Source organism: Anolis carolinensis, chromosome 3, assembly GCF_035594765.1.
Source record: "Anolis carolinensis isolate JA03-04 chromosome 3, rAnoCar3.1.pri, whole genome shotgun sequence".
NCBI classification, from domain to species: domain Eukaryota; kingdom Metazoa; phylum Chordata; class Lepidosauria; order Squamata; family Dactyloidae; genus Anolis; species Anolis carolinensis.
Window position 1 is genome coordinate 16,028,117 of NC_085843.1, and position 18,791 is coordinate 16,046,907.

At 40.2% G+C, this 18,791-nt stretch overlaps 1 protein-coding gene across 1 annotated transcript in view; it reads left to right on the forward strand.

Annotated features, from left to right (window-relative positions):
* Window positions 1-18,320, forward strand: part of tyr (tyrosinase) — an 86,584-nt gene extending 68,264 nt beyond the window's left edge. Inside the window, exons 4-5 of the mRNA XM_003219371.4 lie at window positions 6,043-6,224; window positions 15,744-18,320. Coding sequence (XP_003219419.1) covers window positions 6,043-6,224; window positions 15,744-15,961 — 400 coding nt within the window. The 3' untranslated portion in view covers window positions 15,962-18,320. The remainder of the gene's footprint in view (window positions 1-6,042; window positions 6,225-15,743) is intronic.
* Window positions 18,321-18,791: the final 471 nt, after the last annotated feature.

Below are 18,791 nucleotides of genomic sequence, written 5' to 3' on the forward strand. Positions count from 1 at the left end.
ATGTATCATCCAGAGAGGCTCTCCAGCTAGATCCATAGCACTTATTCTGTTCAAGCTGAGAAAAAATTGGTTATTACACTTCAAAGTGGGTCTTGCCAATTCCTGCTTTTGTCTTCAAGCAATTGATATATGTGATTGCTGGTCTTGGACAAATCCAACCAGACCCTTCAGTTTCTACTTCTTTGTTATAAGGTAAAAATGTTATTCTTATTCACAACACTACCAACTGATATTTTTCTTGTTATCGGTTTTTCTGGATAAGGACCTACCCTTGATAATTGTGCAGATTTTTCTTGGATGTTTCAGTCACTTAGGCATCTTCTCCTTAAGGTTAATCTTGTCCAACCCCTGCTTGTGCATGAACTCATGTCGTAAACACCCCTGAGAGGTGGCCCTCTAACCTCTGTTGAAAAATCTGCAGTGAAGGAAGGTCTACCACTTTCTGAGGAAGTTTATTGTGTTGTCAAACAGGACTTGCCATTAGGAAGTTCTTCCTCTTACTCAGATGGAATCCATTTTCTCCACCCCTGGAGAAGCAGAAAACGTCACCCCAACTTCTGTATAGTGTTTGAAATATTTTGTTGGATTGTCTCTCTTCTCTTCTCCAACATATCCAAAGCCCTCAAACACATAACAAATGGAGATGGGCAGCAGTAGATGGCACCTGGCAACAGGGGGCAGGATTGTTATTGTTGTTGCCAAGTGTTTCCAAGTTGACGCCAACTTTAAGCAACTCTATCCTAGGGTTTTCTTGGCAAAAATTATTCAAACATTGCCTCCCTTTGGGATTAAGAGTGTGTGACTTGCCCAATATGCTCAATGCTGCACTTTCCTCTGGAATACATGAAGGTTTGGGAAGCAGCATGGACACTTGCAGCTCAAGTGGTGCTACCCCACCCATTCACACTGAACAATCTGCCTGCTTAAATAAAACATATAGCAAACACTCATCAGCTTCTGGAAGTAACATCTATCCCCCAATCTTTGGAAAAGACACTCAAGACATCTGGGAGAGGTTATATTGCTTTCTGGAAACTTGAAATTGAATCCTGACTATTCATTTGCACATCCCTCTGCCCGTCCTCATTAGTATTTTTTGGCTACACTGTGACTCCTCAGCTTCTTGCTTCTGGACTGCTCATTGGTCAAATAGGGGGCCCCTGATGGTGCAATGGGTTAAACGGTCAGCGGTTTGAATCCCAGGAGATTGGGTGAGCTCCCTCTGTCAGCTCTAGCTCCCCATGCAGGGACATGAGAGAAGCCTCCCTCAAGTATGGCAAAACATCAAACATCAGGGCATCCCCTGGGCAATTTCCTTGCAGATTGCCTATTCTCTCACACCAGGAGTGACTTCCCATTTCTCAAGTCACTCCTGACACACACACACATACAAATGGTCAAAGGACTTATCTTATCCAGTGAATTAAAACAGCAGTTAGTTTTCCATTTCTGAGTAGGGATTTGAACTTTCATCTCCTGGAGTCCTAGTCCAGAAAAAAAATGGCTAGACAAGTTTAATCAAAAGGAAATGACATTCAGTAGTTTTATTAGGAATAACCTCTCTTGTTAGTGCACTAGATAGTTAGATAATGATATTTACTTTGATTGACTAAGGAGTAGTGAATCATTTGTTTTGATTGGACAGCTAATTAGTTTCATAGGCTCAGAAGAAAGTAAAAGGAAGTTGAGAAATAGCCTTTATGTAACTCTATTGCAGTCTGTCTCACACAAAGATGGCAGTTTGATAAACAGTGGCGCTGTTCTGATAGTCCAGTAATCCGTTCCAACATGCTGATATGGTGATAGTGGCAAAGTTATTTTTTTTAAAAAGCTATAAAATAGAGATATATGTGACATTATGCTTTTCAGTGATGCCACTTAACATGCTTATAGTAAAGGATGCTGCAAGGCACGTGTGGCGAATCTGGCCCGCCATGTCATTTTATGTGGCTTGCAAGGCTTTCAATGCCAGGCAACATAGTTACATTTATACAGTCTTACAATTACAAACAGGCTTTTGAAGGTAATCATAAGGCTGATGTGCCCCTCGGTGAAAATGAATTTGACACCCCTGCTGTAAGGTAATGAGATTAAGCCTTAAATGCCAGTGTATTCATAGAAACCTGTTAGAGATGTATAGTTCCTTAAAAAATAGAATATATAGGTGAAATGATAGTTGGCTACATTGATTGTATTGTTAAGATGGGTAAAAATGTGACAGAAGGGACAGAATTCTGCACGTGTGAAAGTGTCATGCTTTTCTCCATGATAATAACTCTTCCAGGACTGAATTTCCCTTCTGATGGGAAGATTTCTTTCACTTTTTGTTGTCTCACCCCCCATTCTCAACTATGAGTTGTTTGTAAGTTGGGTGTTTGCAACTCAAGGACTGCCTGTAACACCTTAGCAGTTGCTATATGAATTACTAGCTGTGCCCAGCCACGCGTTGCTGTGGCGTTGTCTGGTGGTGTTGGTGCGAAATTGAGGTAGTGGTGGTATTGAATGTCTGTTGTATGGGTGTCTTTATGTTTAGTATGCACACTAAAGTGGATTATATGGCAGTGTGGAGTCAAGATAATCCAGTTCAAAGCAGATAATATAAGATTCTAAATGGGTTATATAGATGTGGAAGGGCCTTGAGTCTACACTGCCATATAATCCAGTTAAAATCTGATAATCTGTGGAAGAGGCCAAAGTGAGGCCTAACTGTGCCTGTCCCCTGGGCTGAGTAGGTTTGCTAGGAGACCAAGTGGGTGGAGCTTAGCCTTCTAACTGGCAGCAATTGGATAAAAACAATTATTCCTCTCCCTGTAATTAGGACTTTATTTTTCTTTTCTTTTTGTTGTATCAACCTAGAGCCGTGAATGATGGGTTGTGTTGTCAAATTTCGAGGTTACCCCTTCCAAATGTCCCTGCCCATAGTGGAGTACTCCTCTGTCCCTCTCACTCCGGGTTTTATCTCTGTGTTCAAGCGGCCTGCCCTTGCTTTATTGTTTTTTTGATTTCTTGATGTTCTGTTTATTATTATTTATTGTATTTTAAATGGTGTTATGATATGTTGTTTCTATATTTTATTATGTTGTATTGCTCTGGGCATGGCCCCATGTTAGCCGCCCCGAGTCCCCATGGGGAGATGGTGGCGGGGTATAAATAAAGTTTTATTATTATTATTATTATTATTTAGTTTTGTTGTTTTGTCCGCTGCCCTGATGCCATCACTCTTATATATATATAGATAGATGGAAGAATGTGATGATGCGGACGAATAAAGGGCTATGTTAAATGCTCTCAGTGACTAAAGTGTGTTTGCACCTATTTTAGAAATCTGCACAGCAATGTCTACATTGTTGTTGCTGTTTGGTAGACAGTGGCACTGTTCTGATAGTCCAATATTCTGCATGGCGATAGTGGTAAAGCTATTTTTTAAAAATTGTGAAATATATATGGCATTATATGCTGTGTGCCTTCAAGTTTTTTATGACTCATGGCAATCCTAAGAGAATGTGACTTGTGGTCAGCAGAGATTGAAACTGTGGTTTCAGAGTCAGCATTCAGCACTCAAACCACTATAATGTGCTTAGAGAGGCACACAGTGAGGTTTGCGCAATTTTAAAATGTGCACTTTATCCAACATTTTTTATTTTATTGTTTTCATGGAACAACCTGTAAAGCACAGAAAGATGCAAATGGCCTCCAGTTCTGTATTCATTCTGTGAGGTGGGAAATCAAATACATTTGTGATTAAAATGTCTGTCAACAGCAAATTTCTTACAGATCCCAAGCTGAGAATTTCTTACATAAGAATAATGATACATTGCCAAGAGTAGGAAAAAATATTGTGTTCTTTAGCATGAGTCCATGATGAAAAAATTGATCTACCTGCAATTTTGCATCATTGTTTTCAGGTTGTATCTCAATGGCACTTCTTCATGGCTTTATTGAATAAACTATCTATGAAATCTAAACCATTATTGCTTTTCCCAAGAGCATTCCACTTGCCTATCTCTGCAGACATTTTAAAGTGTAATTTGCTAACATGGTTATCTTCCCATAATTGAAAAGCACTTGCCTTGAAATCAAGGCGTAACTGGCTTCTTCACTTTTGTAGCTGTTGCCATGAAGAATCAAGTTTCTTCTTCAGGAGGAGTGTATTTATTTGTCTTGAATGACTGTAAATACAGAATAATTTTAGATGTATAAATCTAGGTAACTATTCTATTTTAATGTTTGCTACTTAGGACTTTATCATATGAAGCAGACAAATGGCAATAAACACCAGGACAACAGTGTTCTTTGCCTTGGACTTACTGTATGATATGATTTCTCCCTTTTTCTCACTGGTCTCCTAGTGAAAACAAACATAAATACTACATTCATGATCTTCTAGTGGCCTCCTGGTAAAGGTAAAGGTTTCCCCCTGACATTAAGTCCAGTCATGTCTGACTCTGGGGGTTGGTGCTCATCTCCATTTCTAAGCCAAAGAGCCAGCGTTGTCCGTAGACACCTCCAAGGTCATGTGGCTGGCATGACTGCATGGAGCGCCGTTACCTTCCCGCTGGAGCATTACCTATTGATTTACTCACATTGGCATGTTTTCGAACTGCTAGGTTGGCAGAAGCTGGAGCTAACAGCGGCCGCTCATGCCGCTCCCGGGGTTTGAACCTGGGACCTTTTGCTTTAACACACTGAGCCACCGGGGTTCCTATGAATGTAGTATTTATGTTTATTTTCCTGCTGTAATTGCAATCTGCCTTCCTTGTGTGGTAAACTCCTCTGTCACAATTATGATATTACTGCTATGATCACAAATTCAACCATAACCAACTTTACCAGCTGTGTAAGGCAAAGGAAATCCATTTTGCCTGAACTTGAAATATAGTAAATTATATTTCCATCAAGTTTGGGGAAGTCATGAACAGAAGATGTTACTTTGAATCTCATCACATGAGGCTTGGGCTCTGTCCTTGGATGCTTCTAGGATGGATCAAAGATGGAGCCCATCACATGACACAGGGCTACTTCCAACAGGACTCCATACTGGCTTCTTCCTGGAAGCATTCTTGAATGGAGCCCAGAGAACATGGGAAGCTTTTGGTGTTCTCATTACTTAGAATGGGGCCAGCATACCACACTGCCCCACAGCGAATCTCCCCACTGTCACCTGCATTTGGGACCTCAATGTGATTAAGTCCTTAGTTAAATACTTAATTACTAAGCAGCTGGTATAGAATACTGTTTAACGTATGTTATGTGGCAGGCATTCATTTTAATCTAGATTTATTCCCATTTTCAGTATATGTATTAAAACTTAAGAGAAGCTCCAGGCAGACAGGATTTTTCTCTCTCCATATTGAAGGAATTTTTTTAAATGTGAGACCCCTTATCCATGGACCATACATTTTCAGAAGAGTCACCTTTACTTCAAAGTACAGCTGAATACCATTAAATTATCTGATGCCCAGTCCTAGCCTGACACAGAGTTGTGCTGAAGGACTTAGAGCTCCCAATAGAGATATTTGCTCTAGGAATTTGCTAGAACCTCCAGCATCACTCTATGGCAATGCTACCAGGGGAGAAAGAAGCATACCATAGGATCACCTGGAGGAACTAGCAAATTCCTAAAGAGACCATTTCCCCCCAGGCACAGGTAAGTGAAACTGCCGATATAGGTTCTGCAGTCATGGGGTCTTACTCTATTGATGTTAGTCCCTATATGATATAATGTCCATAATTAGCTCATTGGAGTAACTGAGCCTTGTCACTACTCTATTGCAAGTGTGAATCATGTTACACAAAACAGAGCTTTTTCAGTGGTGGCAACAAGACTGAGGGACTGAAACAAGTTTTGTCTACTACTACCTCATTGTTGGGTGAAGACTATTTTACTGGTGTTTATGTTGGTATTTTCCATTTTCCATTGTGTGAGTTCTAGTAAGCATTATTGATGGCCTTGTTACAAATTACTAATGATTGTCTTCCTACTTTGGGCTGAAATGCAAGAGGATCCTTGTGTGATGCTTACATCAATGTCTCTTTTCACAGCATTTTTGAACAATGGCTTAGAAGACATCGACCTCTACGTGAGGTTTATCCTGCAGCCAATGCCCCAATTGGACACAACCGTGAATCCTACATGGTCCCCTTCATTCCACTTTACAGGAATGGGGAATTCTTCATATCATCAATAGAACTGGGATATGACTATGAATATCTAACAAATCCAGGTAAAATATGAATATTGAATTAATTTTTCATATATGATCTCTTCACATATAGAGAAGGTAGGAAATATGGGGAGTGACCAATAACTATACATGTTTTGAGATATCACACTGTGATGATTAGATCTTCAGAAGCAGGAGGTTTCTGAGCCTTATACGTGTTAATTTTTCCTCTTTATATCATGCAAGTAAGACACTGCTGTGAGAATCTGTGGATTATTCTACAGGATATCAAATTTTAGAATTATGTATTTTTAAATCTAACCATAAACATTCCCTAGAACTTCTGAGAACATTTGCTGCCCATCTTTTTAATTAACAATAACTGATGTCTGTTAGGGAGCTGGACTTGTTTAGCCTGGAGAAGAAAAGGTAAAGAGATAAAATAATAGCCATGTTGAAATATTTGAAATGATGTCAGGTTGAAAATGGAAGGAGCTTGTTTCTATCTGCTCCAGGCACTAGGGAGTCCATGACTGGGGGGAAAGTGCGGGAAAGTTGAGACAACAATCTTACTCCATTCCTTTACATCAACATTCACCTTCTGGGATAGACAGCTGTCTATCTTCTGAGATGGCCAGCCATCCCATGTCCTTTTCCATTGAGGTCCATTTTTCCCTCACTTTCCTGTCTTGAATCTGGTAGCACCCAACACTTCAAAATGCATTCTGTGTCCTGTTTCCATTCATTGTGAAAATGGAGCCCCATAGAGTCCCACTGGAAGTCCTCTTACATCATGTGATGGCCTCCTGTGGGACTCCATTGCTGAAGCACTGTTGCACCCCAAGGGAGCGTGAGCACTGGAAACCAGACAGAGACCAATAATCATATAATATCTTTATTAAAACAATAATAAATTCAGGAAAGAATAAGTGGAAAGGATGAGTGAGCAATAGTCCTTTAAGAAATGGTATGAATTAGTCCAAAGAGTTGAAGAGATATGTCCAATATTATTGTACAAAGTCCAGAAACCGAAACACGCTCAAAACTGTTGAGAAGTTCTTGAGCGGGGAAAACATCAAGAAAGCAGGAGTGAATAACAAGGTCCAAGGTCACTAGGAAGTCTTGGATTTCAAGGCAGGCAGAAGATGAAGCTAAAAGCAGTCTGGATTCAAGAACAAGGCAAGGACATGAATCTACTCCAGATTAAATCGGGAGTCGTGGCTCACCAGGAATAGGAGACTCGGCTTGGTGAAATCAGGGAACTGGAAATGGTGAAGTGTTCTCAGAAGTCGCTATGTTGACACCACACATTGTTCACAGTGCAAGACACTTTTATAGAACTTAGATCTAATCACCGCGAAGGGAAACCAACTCCCCAAAGGTTCCCAAGGCAATCTGCTATCCAGTATCCCCTCTAGATGCCAAACGTTGATTCCTTCGAAACTCCTGTTTCTGAGATCTCGATGCAAAAACTCCCTTCTGTTAAAGGATACATTCCCTGGGGAACTCGGGACATCTGGTTCTACCACGGGAGTAATGTTATCAGTATCTCTCCCAATTAAGGAAGCATCAGAGCTATCCGCAGCTGGGGTGGATGGAGCTCGAAGAACTGGGTAAAAAGTCAGAATAAGCTTCATCCTGGTCAAAGTTCATTTCTGAACCAGGTTCAGAACTCAAAGGTGGCTGGGGTATAACAAGCACATGGAAATTGAGCCCTTAATCCATGGGATGAGGTCCTAAAACATGAAGCAAAGGATTAAAATCACAGAGAAATAGTTTCCACCTAACATTATGAAGAACTTTCTGATGTAATATTTGTTCAACAGTGGAAAATGCTGCTTCTGAATGTGGTGGAGTCTCTTTCCTTGAAGGTTTTTCAACAGAGGCTGGATGGCCAGTCTTGGTCAGAGGGCTCAATTATTATTTTGACAATGTCTGGTGCAGGATGGAGTTGAAATCCTAGCTTGGTCATGAAAACCACTGGATTACCTTAGATAAGTCACATGCTCTTAACCTCAGAGACAAGCAAATCTTGCCAGGGAAACCCTGTGATGGGTGACCTTAGGGACCCTGTAAGTCAAAAACTACTTGAAAGCACACAACAATAGCAACAACAAAAACAACAAGTTGCTTACCGGATGACAGCTTATCTTGCTTGCTGTTGGTATAGGGGCAGAGGGAGCAGGGTAAATCCAGCTGTGATGCTTAGTGAGTTTTCAATCTACTCCAAGGGGCACCACATCTGTTGTTTTCAAAAGGGAATATGTAAATACATATGTTCTTTTTCCCCCCCTGAGCCACAGTTGTTGTAAGTGTTAAAACCTTCCTTTCAAAAAGGAGGGTAAAGGCTGTGAGAAAAAAACACATACATTGGCAGCCTTCTTCTAGTCTCTTAAGAGAGGTTTTCCTGTTACATTTGTACTGGTATTTTTCAGGGCTTGTTTGTCATTTCTGTTAGTTTGCTTGCTTTGTTTTCTGAAGCAGATATAACTCAGGTGGAGACCTATTCCTGGACCTTTCCACCCCCATTTTCAGTGCCCATTACAAAAACCTTGTACAATTGGTCAAAAGTATTCTGTCCAAAATGTAATTTGGTGCCAATACACCAGCAATCCAAAAGAAGCAACAGCATTTTACCAGTCCTGATGTTAAAGTAATTCCCTCCGCAACACCTGTTCACTCTCCCTCTCCCTCTTGTAGTTTAGTGAGGCACCAGCACTCATAGCCAGAGAAAGTTAATGATGTTTTGCAACAACAGCTCCCACGATTCTATAGCATTGAGCCATAGCAGTAAAAGTAGTGTAAAACTGCATTAATTCTATAGAGTAGATGATGCACCCTTTGTGGGAATTCACACCAGGGTTTACCTTGAACTGTTACCACCTCTGACCCTGAAAATATTTTCTTTCCTATGCAAATCCTATACAGTTCTGCATCTTCACTGGGTTTAGGTGTGCAGGCCTTCCATGAAAATGAATAATGCGTGAATAAAAAACATACTATTTTGAACCCAAGAGAATCCCTTTCTAAGAATCTCTAGGACTTAATAGTCAACTGGAAGATCTACAAATGTCTAGAGAAGTGTTCCCTCTTTGAACTTCTAGATTCTCCAGCACAACTCTGTGGTCATGATATCAAAAGTCAGATGCTAACTGAGAGCAAAATATAGTTTATTAAAGTAACAGTCCAAAGTTAGTTCAAAGAATTAGCAGAAACTTAAAACACTTAAACTTCAGTGTTATTAAGTAGTTAAAACAGAAGAAATGCCAAAAACACGAACTGACATATAATCCGGATTAACCAGAGATAAAATCCGGACTAAACATAAAATACTTGAACTCAGCCCAAAAGCACAAAACGGGCTTGAAATGGTGAAACAAACAAAAGCAAACAGCTACGAAGCCCCCAAAACCTTCCCAAAATTCAGGAGTACGAAAGTAGCTTTAAACCAAAACAAACACCCAAACCGGGCTGGAGAACTCTCTGTTGAGAGCGGCAAAGCAAGCAGAACAGAAAGACGCTGGCGAGCCCGCAGCAAACCGCTGCTGGAGTGAAGGTCAATCCAGGAGTTAAAGGAGCAGAGCAGGAAAGCGTCGTCAAGCCGGTCCGAAATCGGGATAAGCAAGCAGCATCAAACCGCTGCAGGAGCAAAAGCCAAGCCAGGAATTGAAGGAGCAGAGCAGGAAAATGTTGTCAAGCCGGTCCGAAATCGGGATAAGCAGCTAGCGTCAGGGTCAAGAGCGAAGCCAGTAGGCAGCAACAGAAAGCAGCCACGAAATTGAGAACGACGCCAAAACACGTTTTGGGAGCGAAGAGCAAAGCCGAGTCAAATTCCAGTCCAAGGTCCAAGGAGTTGAAGTCATCAAAAGAAGGTTCACATCACGGAATGGCACAGAAAGCCAAAACAACGAAGGCGAACAGCAGATCTGTTGCAAAGTCCCAAGCCAGTCTTCAGAGTCACGTACAGGAAACCCAATGGTGCCCAGCAACACCTTGCCACATGCAAAGCATAGTGGCCAAACATCCCCAATTTATTTAGGTTTCCTTGGGCATCCAAACTTCCAACACCCTAGGATCAGGTGTCCCAAACTCCTCGTCAGAATCTGAGCTCCAAACAGCCAAAGCCCTTGGATCAGGCGTCCCAAATTCTTCAACAGAATCAGTATCGTTCTGCCCACACCCAACTCTGTCCACACCTGTGGAACCGCCCTCATTCCTCCAGGCAGACCATGTGGGATCTGCTTCTGAAGATACCCAAGCCTCTCCAGCATCAACAGCATCCATGGATCCAGATTCCTCCCCAAGCCCTTCCAGAGCCCATGCCCAATCTATGCCAGCTTCCTCCGTCACCACTGGTTCCTCAGCATCCATTTCCACCTCAACACCCTCTCCCAAATCCTCACATGAAACTTCCTCAGAAGATTCCTCATCAATCTCCCTGATTCTCTTTCTATATAAATCTTCCAGCAAGCCCTCCTCACAAGGGTTCTTCCTTCCTCTCCTGATCACACCATTATTACTTACAGCCTCAGAAGACTCATTCACAACACATGATCTAGTAGAGGTTGACTATGGAGTCTCACTGGACCACCTAGATATTGCTAGAGGGAATATATTCATCAAATCTGCAGAAGTGATACGCAGAAATGTGGAGGGCAAAGGAACATGAAGTGTGTAAGAGGAGATCTTTTAAGGGAAGTTTTTATTCTAAATAAGCAATCTTACATTAGCAAAAAAAAGTATCTTGTTCATGAAGTCACCTTCCTTCAGGCATTACTTAGTAGCACAAGTTCTAAAAGCAATCCTATTCAGATGAGGTTAGAAATAAAACATAAGCTCTAAGGCAGGGGTCCCCAAACTTTTTAAACAGGGGGCCAGTTCATGATCCTTCGGACCGTTGGAGGGCCGGACTATAGTCAGCCAAGCAATAATAATAATAATGAATAATAATAATAACAATAATAACAACCACAACAATAAAAAGAGGGTTGGAAGAGACCCTTTGGGCCATTGAGTACAATCCCCTTCTGCCTTTGTGCACCGAAAGCACAAGCAAAGCACCTCTGACAGATGGCCACCCAGCCTCAATGTTAATAATAATAATAATAATAATAATAATAATAATAATAATAATAATAATTCTCAATTAAAAGACAAAGTATGGATTGTCGATGTTGCAATCCCAGGGGACAGCAAGATTGAGGAGAAACAATTGGAAAAGCTGACACAATATGAGGATTTAAAGATTGAACTGCAAAGACTGGCACAAGCCAATCAAGGTGGTCCCAGTAGTGATCGGCACACTGGGTGCAGTGCCTAAAGACCTTGGCCTGCACTTAAACACAATCGACACTGACAAAATTACCACCTGTCAGCTGCAGAAGGCCACCTTACTTGGATCTGCCCGCATTATTCACCAATACATTATACAGTCCTAGACACTTGGGAAGTGTCAGACGTGTGATCCAATACAACAGCCAGCAGAATGTCTGCTGTGGACTTATCTTGTTGCGTTTCAAATAATAATAATAATAATTGACAAAATTACGATCTGCCAACTGCAAAAGGCCACCCTACTGGGATCTGCACGCATGATCCGAAAATACATCACACAGTCCTAGACACTTGGGAAGTGTTCGACTTGGATTTTGTGAAATGAAATCCAGCATATCTATCTGCTGTGTCATAATAAAATAATAATAATAATAATAATAATAATAATAATAATAATAATAATAACAACAACAACAACAACAACAATAAGGGTTGTAAGAGAAGAAGAGACCCCTTAGGTCATTTAGCCCAACCCCCTTCTGCCCTTGTGCCATGGGGGGCCGGATAAATGGCTTCGATGGGCCGCATCCGGCCCCCGGGCCTTAGTTTGGGGACCCCTGCTCTAAGGCATCTAGTTGCATATTTCTATTCTATTCAAAATGCAGATGATGTATTGGGTCTTTGGATGTTCACAGTCTGGAGTCTGGAGCCATTGTCCAGGCTGCAACCAAGCTTCACATCCCTTCCAAAATCTCTCCAAATCTCTAACGTTCCCCTTATACTTTGTGGCACCATGTTTCATAATCTCTCATCTTGGAAGGAGCTTGAAGTATTTGCACCATCCAAGTACTAGGCTGAATCTGCTTAGCTTCCATGATCAGGCAGAATAAGATATTTAACTGCATGTGCTATAATTTGGAACAGTAAAAACCAAGCACGGTAAACTTTCTACATGCCATTCCTTCAGTTATTTAAACATGCTTTATCATGTGGAAGATAATACATTCTTGTTTTCTGATGCGTCAGAAATTCCACCTAAACAGTAGAAATGCTTTTTTTATTGATAACTGTTTGGCAACAAAATGGACTCCCTTGGAAGGTGATAGAGTCTCCCTGGAGATCTTTAAACAGAGTTTAGATGAGCATCTTTCAGGAGTGCTTTTTGTTTTGTATTCCTGCCTGCCAGGGGCTGGACAAGATGGTCTCACAACCCCTTCCAACTCTATTATTCTGTTAACCTATGATTTTGTACGTGACTGGAATAGAGGGAAATTAAAATGTCAGGTTAAAAGAAATTATTACAAAATACATTTTAGCTATGTGGGTTTCTGTCTGGAGGAAAGAAAATAAAGAGAAATGAAAAAAGAGGGTTAGGGTAGACCATATGGTTTGACATTTTCCTCTCCTTATCTGCACTCCCTTAATTATTAGCACAAACAGGCAATTTTTGAAAATGTAATTACAGTTTCCTTTCAAGCTTATTGGAGCAGGTAACAATCCACTGGAGAGCTCAGGCAAGGCGGGAGAAGATCTATTGGGAAAGTGCTCGAGATTACTGCAGATGTAATTATTTCATAAAGGTTGGAAGTAGCAAAATGGAAAGTTGGATCTCACAAGGAAATAAATAGGGATAATTTTGATATTTTCTTATTATTAGAACTCTCGGAACCACCATCATCCTAGCCAACAGGACCATGCTAATTCGGGAATTCTGGTAACTGTAGTCCCGAAAGACAAATGCTTACAAGATCTGAATAAACTCTTGCAAGCTGCTTGTAGAAAATTTACCTTTCCAGTAGCTCCCATTTCATGCTCCAATGAAAGGCTTGGAACTAAGGATATTGAAGTCTATGGAATGAGTCAAGAAAGGGTAGACCAAGGGCCCTTCCTCACACCCATATAAACCAGAATATCAAGGAGGATAATCCACAATATCTGCTTTGAACTGGATTATCTGAGTCCACACTGCCATATAACCCAGCTCAAAGCAGATAATGTGGGATTTTATACAGCTATGTGGAAGGGGCTCAAAATGATCCAAGGTCTGAAAGTCAAGCTCCGTAAGGAGCTGCTTTGGAAGCTGGGAATGTTTAACTTAGAGAAGAGAAGGGTATATGATAGCCATGATTAAGTATTTGAAAAGGCGTCATATTAAAGAGGGAGCAAGAGGAGAAGAAATTCTTTTAAAATTGTAGTGGCAGCAGCTACCACTTGAAATGTATTTAATATTTTCATTCTTTTCTCTTTGTTTCCCTGGAATGGTTGCTGATACAGGAACTTATTTTTAACAGTTTTCAAAATAAAAGAGAAGCCCGTGTTTCTGCTGAATACCACAACCAGCAATTACTCCTACTGCTACCTGCGGGGTGGTATTGACTGGGTTTATCAGAGCACAGTAAAACCCTGAGATCATCAGCTGGCATTAATTGGTTTGGATCTATGCCTTGACTATTGAGCTGCAGCATTCCTGACTTCCCAATATCCTAAGTTCTGCAATACACACAAGCTACTCAACAAACTGAGTAATCCAGCTGAAGAACAGTCCAAAACAAAAAGTAGGGTACTGGCCACTATGCCTAAAAAGAGGTTGCATATGTCATAACTTTTGGCACAGATGTGTTGATTATGTTATGCAGCTCTTGTGTTATTGGATGGCAATATTGCACAACTATAGAAGTACTACTATCAGTTTCAGTAGGGTAAGTGGAAATGCATTGGCTGATTGCAGAGCCATGTATACGCAACTGCACTACAAGGTAACTTCTGTGATCTTGAACCGAAAGTGTACATAGACAAATTAGCTTTTATGGGAATTATACAGAGTACATATAACATTCTGCATATAACAGTTTTGAGAATGCTAAACTTGACAAACATTGAATATCCTTGGCAGGAAGCACCAGCCTTTACCATTTTTCAATATACTGTCCACAATATATTTTTTCATGTTCCAGTTGTCTTCCGGTCTCACCTCCATAGGATTTAAAATTGATTCACTTCTTCAATGTCTTAGTAGTTGTTTTGTGCCTTCAAGTTGTTTTGAACTTATTGTGACCCTAAGTCAAACCTATCCAGGGGTTTCCTAAGGTTAAGAGCAGGGGTCCTCAAACTAAGGCCCGGGGGCTGGATGCGGCCCTCCAAGGTAATTTACCTGGCCCTCGCCCTCATTTATAATATTTTTATATCAGTTTTAATAATATAATATATTGTACATACATATAATATTGATAATAATATTATCATTTTATACAATACAATACTAACAATATCATATAATAATATTATTATGTTATATATTACATATAATACTACAGTATAGTGGTATAGTTCAATATAGTATAATGCTAATATTGTGCTATGCTAATAATATAATATATTGTATGTACATACAGCTGCTCTGAGTTCCCTTCGGGGTAAGAAGGGTGGGATATAAATGTAGTAAATAAATGTAGTAAATGAATGAATAAATAATTTTGGACTTAGGCTCGCCCAAAGTCTGAAATGACTTGAAGACACACAACAACAACAACAACAACAGTCCTAATTAACCTGACTATCTCATTGGCCAGAAGCAGGCCCACACTTGCTATTGAAATCCTGATAGGTTTATGTTGGTTAAAATTATTTTCATTTTTAAATATTGTATTGTTATTTCATTGTTATTGTTGTTGTTTTGCACTACAAATAAGATATGTGCAGTGTGCATAGGAATTTGTTCGTTTTTCCCCCCCAAATGATAATTTGGCCCCTCAACAGTCTGAAGGATTGTGGACCGGCCCTCTGCTTTAAAAGTTTGAGGACCCCTGGTTAAGAGTGTGTGACTTGCCCAAGGTAACCCAGTTGGCTTCTATGACTAAGCATGAAATCAAGCCCTGTGTCCAGAATCATAGCTCAACAATGAAACCATATCTTTCAATGTCATCCTGTACTACAAGGCAATGAGATTGTAAGAGCTGATCTTCCTCAAGTTCCTTTTTTGGGTATTAACACCAAGAATCACCTCCTTTCAGGGAGAAAACTATCTGTAGACGTCAATGGTGTATTTGAAGACAAGAGTTTCAATGAGAATGTTCTCTGCATGGAGGATGTACAATTCATAAACCCAAGAAAATTTTCCATATGGTTAATTTACAATTTGGTTCTAGCATAGGTTTGGAGCACTTTGTTGTGGAAGAAGCAAATATTATTGGATCCATTTCTTTACACCAGTTTGGCTCTTGTTGATGTCTTGGATTCTCAATGATTTCTGCTTTATAATGGAAAATTGAGGCAATGTTCTTCCTTTCTCTTTCTCTCTCTTCACAGCCAACCCCTTCCAGAATTTTTTCCTGCCTTATTTGGAACAGGCACGTCAAATCTGGCCATGGCTGGTGGGAGCTGCCGTGGTGGGTGCCATTATAATGTTGATTGTTGGCATCATTGTTCTACGATGTCGGAAGAAGAGACGGATCTCAGAAGAGACACAACCATTACTCATGGAGAGTGAGGATTATCAGCACATGACATACCAGTCACATGTATAACCATAGTCCAGTACCCATACTTAGGGTGAAACTTGACATGTTGTTGGGAATCTGTGACATATGGTCCTGATATCTTTCCCAAAGCTTGGTGTTCTGTATGTTTGTCTATTAATTCAGGACTGCAGTCAAAATAAATGGATATAGTAGAGAAACAAAAGGTGTGTTGGCGATGGGGAAGAGGGAGAGGTGATATTTCCCACTTTCCTACCCCATTGCCAGCAAGTATTGTCAAGTGCTGGAATATCTTTGGTTCACGAGATATTTTGGATCCAACCCTACCTGGCATGGTCAATAGTAAGCCATTGTGGGAATTACAGTTTAAAACATCTAGTTTGAATAGATGTTCCCCAGGGCTGGCTAGCAACTGTTGACCTCACAGAAGGAAAACACAGCATCCTGAAATCCATTGTTAATTTCAAATAGACTAGACTTATTGAATCAATTGAATTGACATATGTGTTGAGTTACCAAGTTACCACTGATTTAATTGGTCTAGTGTTGGGACCAACAATAGGATTTAGGTCAGATACAATATGAGTACCTGTTATTTAATATCTGCAAAAGCTGCTTTGAAATATAGGAGATATAATTTAATTGAGAGAATGATCAAACGCAACACTAATCCCATCTCTCCACTCCATGAAATGTTTGATTTTGAAGCTTTGAAAAGACATCAGAACCTCCTGTTGAGGGTCTATCATAACTTGTCAATGTTCACCTTTATTCTTTAAATAATCTAATGTGGTTATTTGAACATTTAAATCACTTCAAGGCAGACTTAAGCACATTTTAACCATTCTTTTATATTTGCAACTGGAGCTGGTTCAAGGAGCAGATTTCATTATACAGCAGCACTACATAGCATCATTAGACAACCAGCCTGATCCTCTTGCCATTGTCATTTTTAAAAAGCACACTGAGTAAAAAACTTAATAGCTCAAGGTCGATTCCACCATTCTTTTCAGCAATTAGCTGAATCCCAATTTTTGTTCAATTCAAAGAAAGCTCATTGAATCATCAGGTTTTGCTTATTTGTTGACTCAGCATTCAACAATTCATTTAATAGTTTAACTGTAGTTGAAACTCACCAACATGATTTTGGGCAATGTCTTGAAGATGTGGAATTTACTTTAGGACAATGTGGCAGCAGTCATATTACTTTTCTAGACATTGTATGTGGGGGCATTAGGGAAAAAGACACAATGGCAGCTATTGGGGGCCAGTACAACCAAGGGACGTGCTTTTCCACCAATCTTAGAAAGATAACGTATTATTATAGAATGGGATACCATCAGACAGCATCTCTCGAGTCTTCTTTTCTCTCTTAGTGGGCTGGGATAATATTTACATTGTCTTTAGTCTTCTATGCCAAATAATGTTGGTGTCTCATCAAACTACAGCTCCCATGATTACATAACATTGAACCATGACAATTAAAATGGCACCAAGATGCATTAACTCAACAGATTGGATGCATCCTCAGATAGGTTGTGGACGAAGATACCACAAGGTGACAATTCTTCAAGATGAACACATCTGACACAAAAGTGGTCAGTTTCAAGGATGACTCTATGTCACAATAAATATTACTATATCTAAGTACAAGAAGCATTTAGCCCACCTTGGGTTGAAAATGTGGACCAGACTATGTAGACCATTGTATATGAACAAGCATATTTCCAGATGTAGTGTGTGCCACTATTCATGCCTACACATGAGACACTGTTATGTATTTTGAAATTTGCCTTTGTATTTTTATTTCTTAAGGGCAATTATATGTGCGCACCTCTGCTATTGGCACACGTGGAATAACCTACCAATAAACATATTTTATTCTGCCTTAAGAAGAAAAAAGTTTGCCTCCATATTTTAAAGTCTTTCTTGGAAAATTGATATTGACTGGTGATGTTATCAGTTACACTGAATATCACAAAAGCTCAGGACTGAAATTGCCAGATCAAATACTGGGACAGGACACCTGCTCCTTTAATGCTTAGCAGATATTTTTTAAAGTAGGCTGGATGGCCATCTATTGGGAATGCTTTGATTGTGTTTTGTGTATGGTTCAACTGGATAGTCTTGGGGCTTCTTCCAACTTTATGATTCTATGATCTTGGAATGAGACAATGCAGCATAAAGATCTGCCAAGTGGAACTATGCAACATCTTCTTCATCCCTTAACTCTGTGTTTTAGGTGCTGCATCTTGCCTATAGCATGGGCATTTACTAGCTGGTGGAGGGCAAGGGATGGCAATGCAGAAGAGTTTCAGTTAACTATTAAAGATAAAGGTCCAGTGCTGAAGCCTACTCAATGTAAGGTTGCATATTTCCATGATACCACCAGTCAGTTAGGGCTTGGCATTTTCTGGGATTTGGTTCCAACCTTCCCTCCCATATACTAAAACCAATGAATGCTCAAATGCCATTGTAGACAATGACATAGTAAAATGGTGTCTCTTATATAAAATGGCAAAATCAAGGTTTGCTTTGGGGATTTAAAAAAATGTTTTAATGGATGGCTGAATGGGATGGTGGACAAGTAATTATTCCCAACAGTTGTTTACCAGGTAAGGGATTTCAGGACTTTTCACAGTCCTATGTAGACTCTAAATGTTAACGAGACCCCTGGAATACACATTTTCTTTCCAGATGGGGGATCATTTCACCATTGAAGCCTACCATTTGGCTCAGCAGGATAAACTGCTGAGATGCTGAACTTGCTGGCCAAAAGGTCAGTGGTTCGAATTCAGGGAGCAGCGTGAGCTCCCGCTGTTATATCCAGCTTCTGCCAATCTAGCAGTTTGAAAACATGCAAATGTGAGTAGATCAA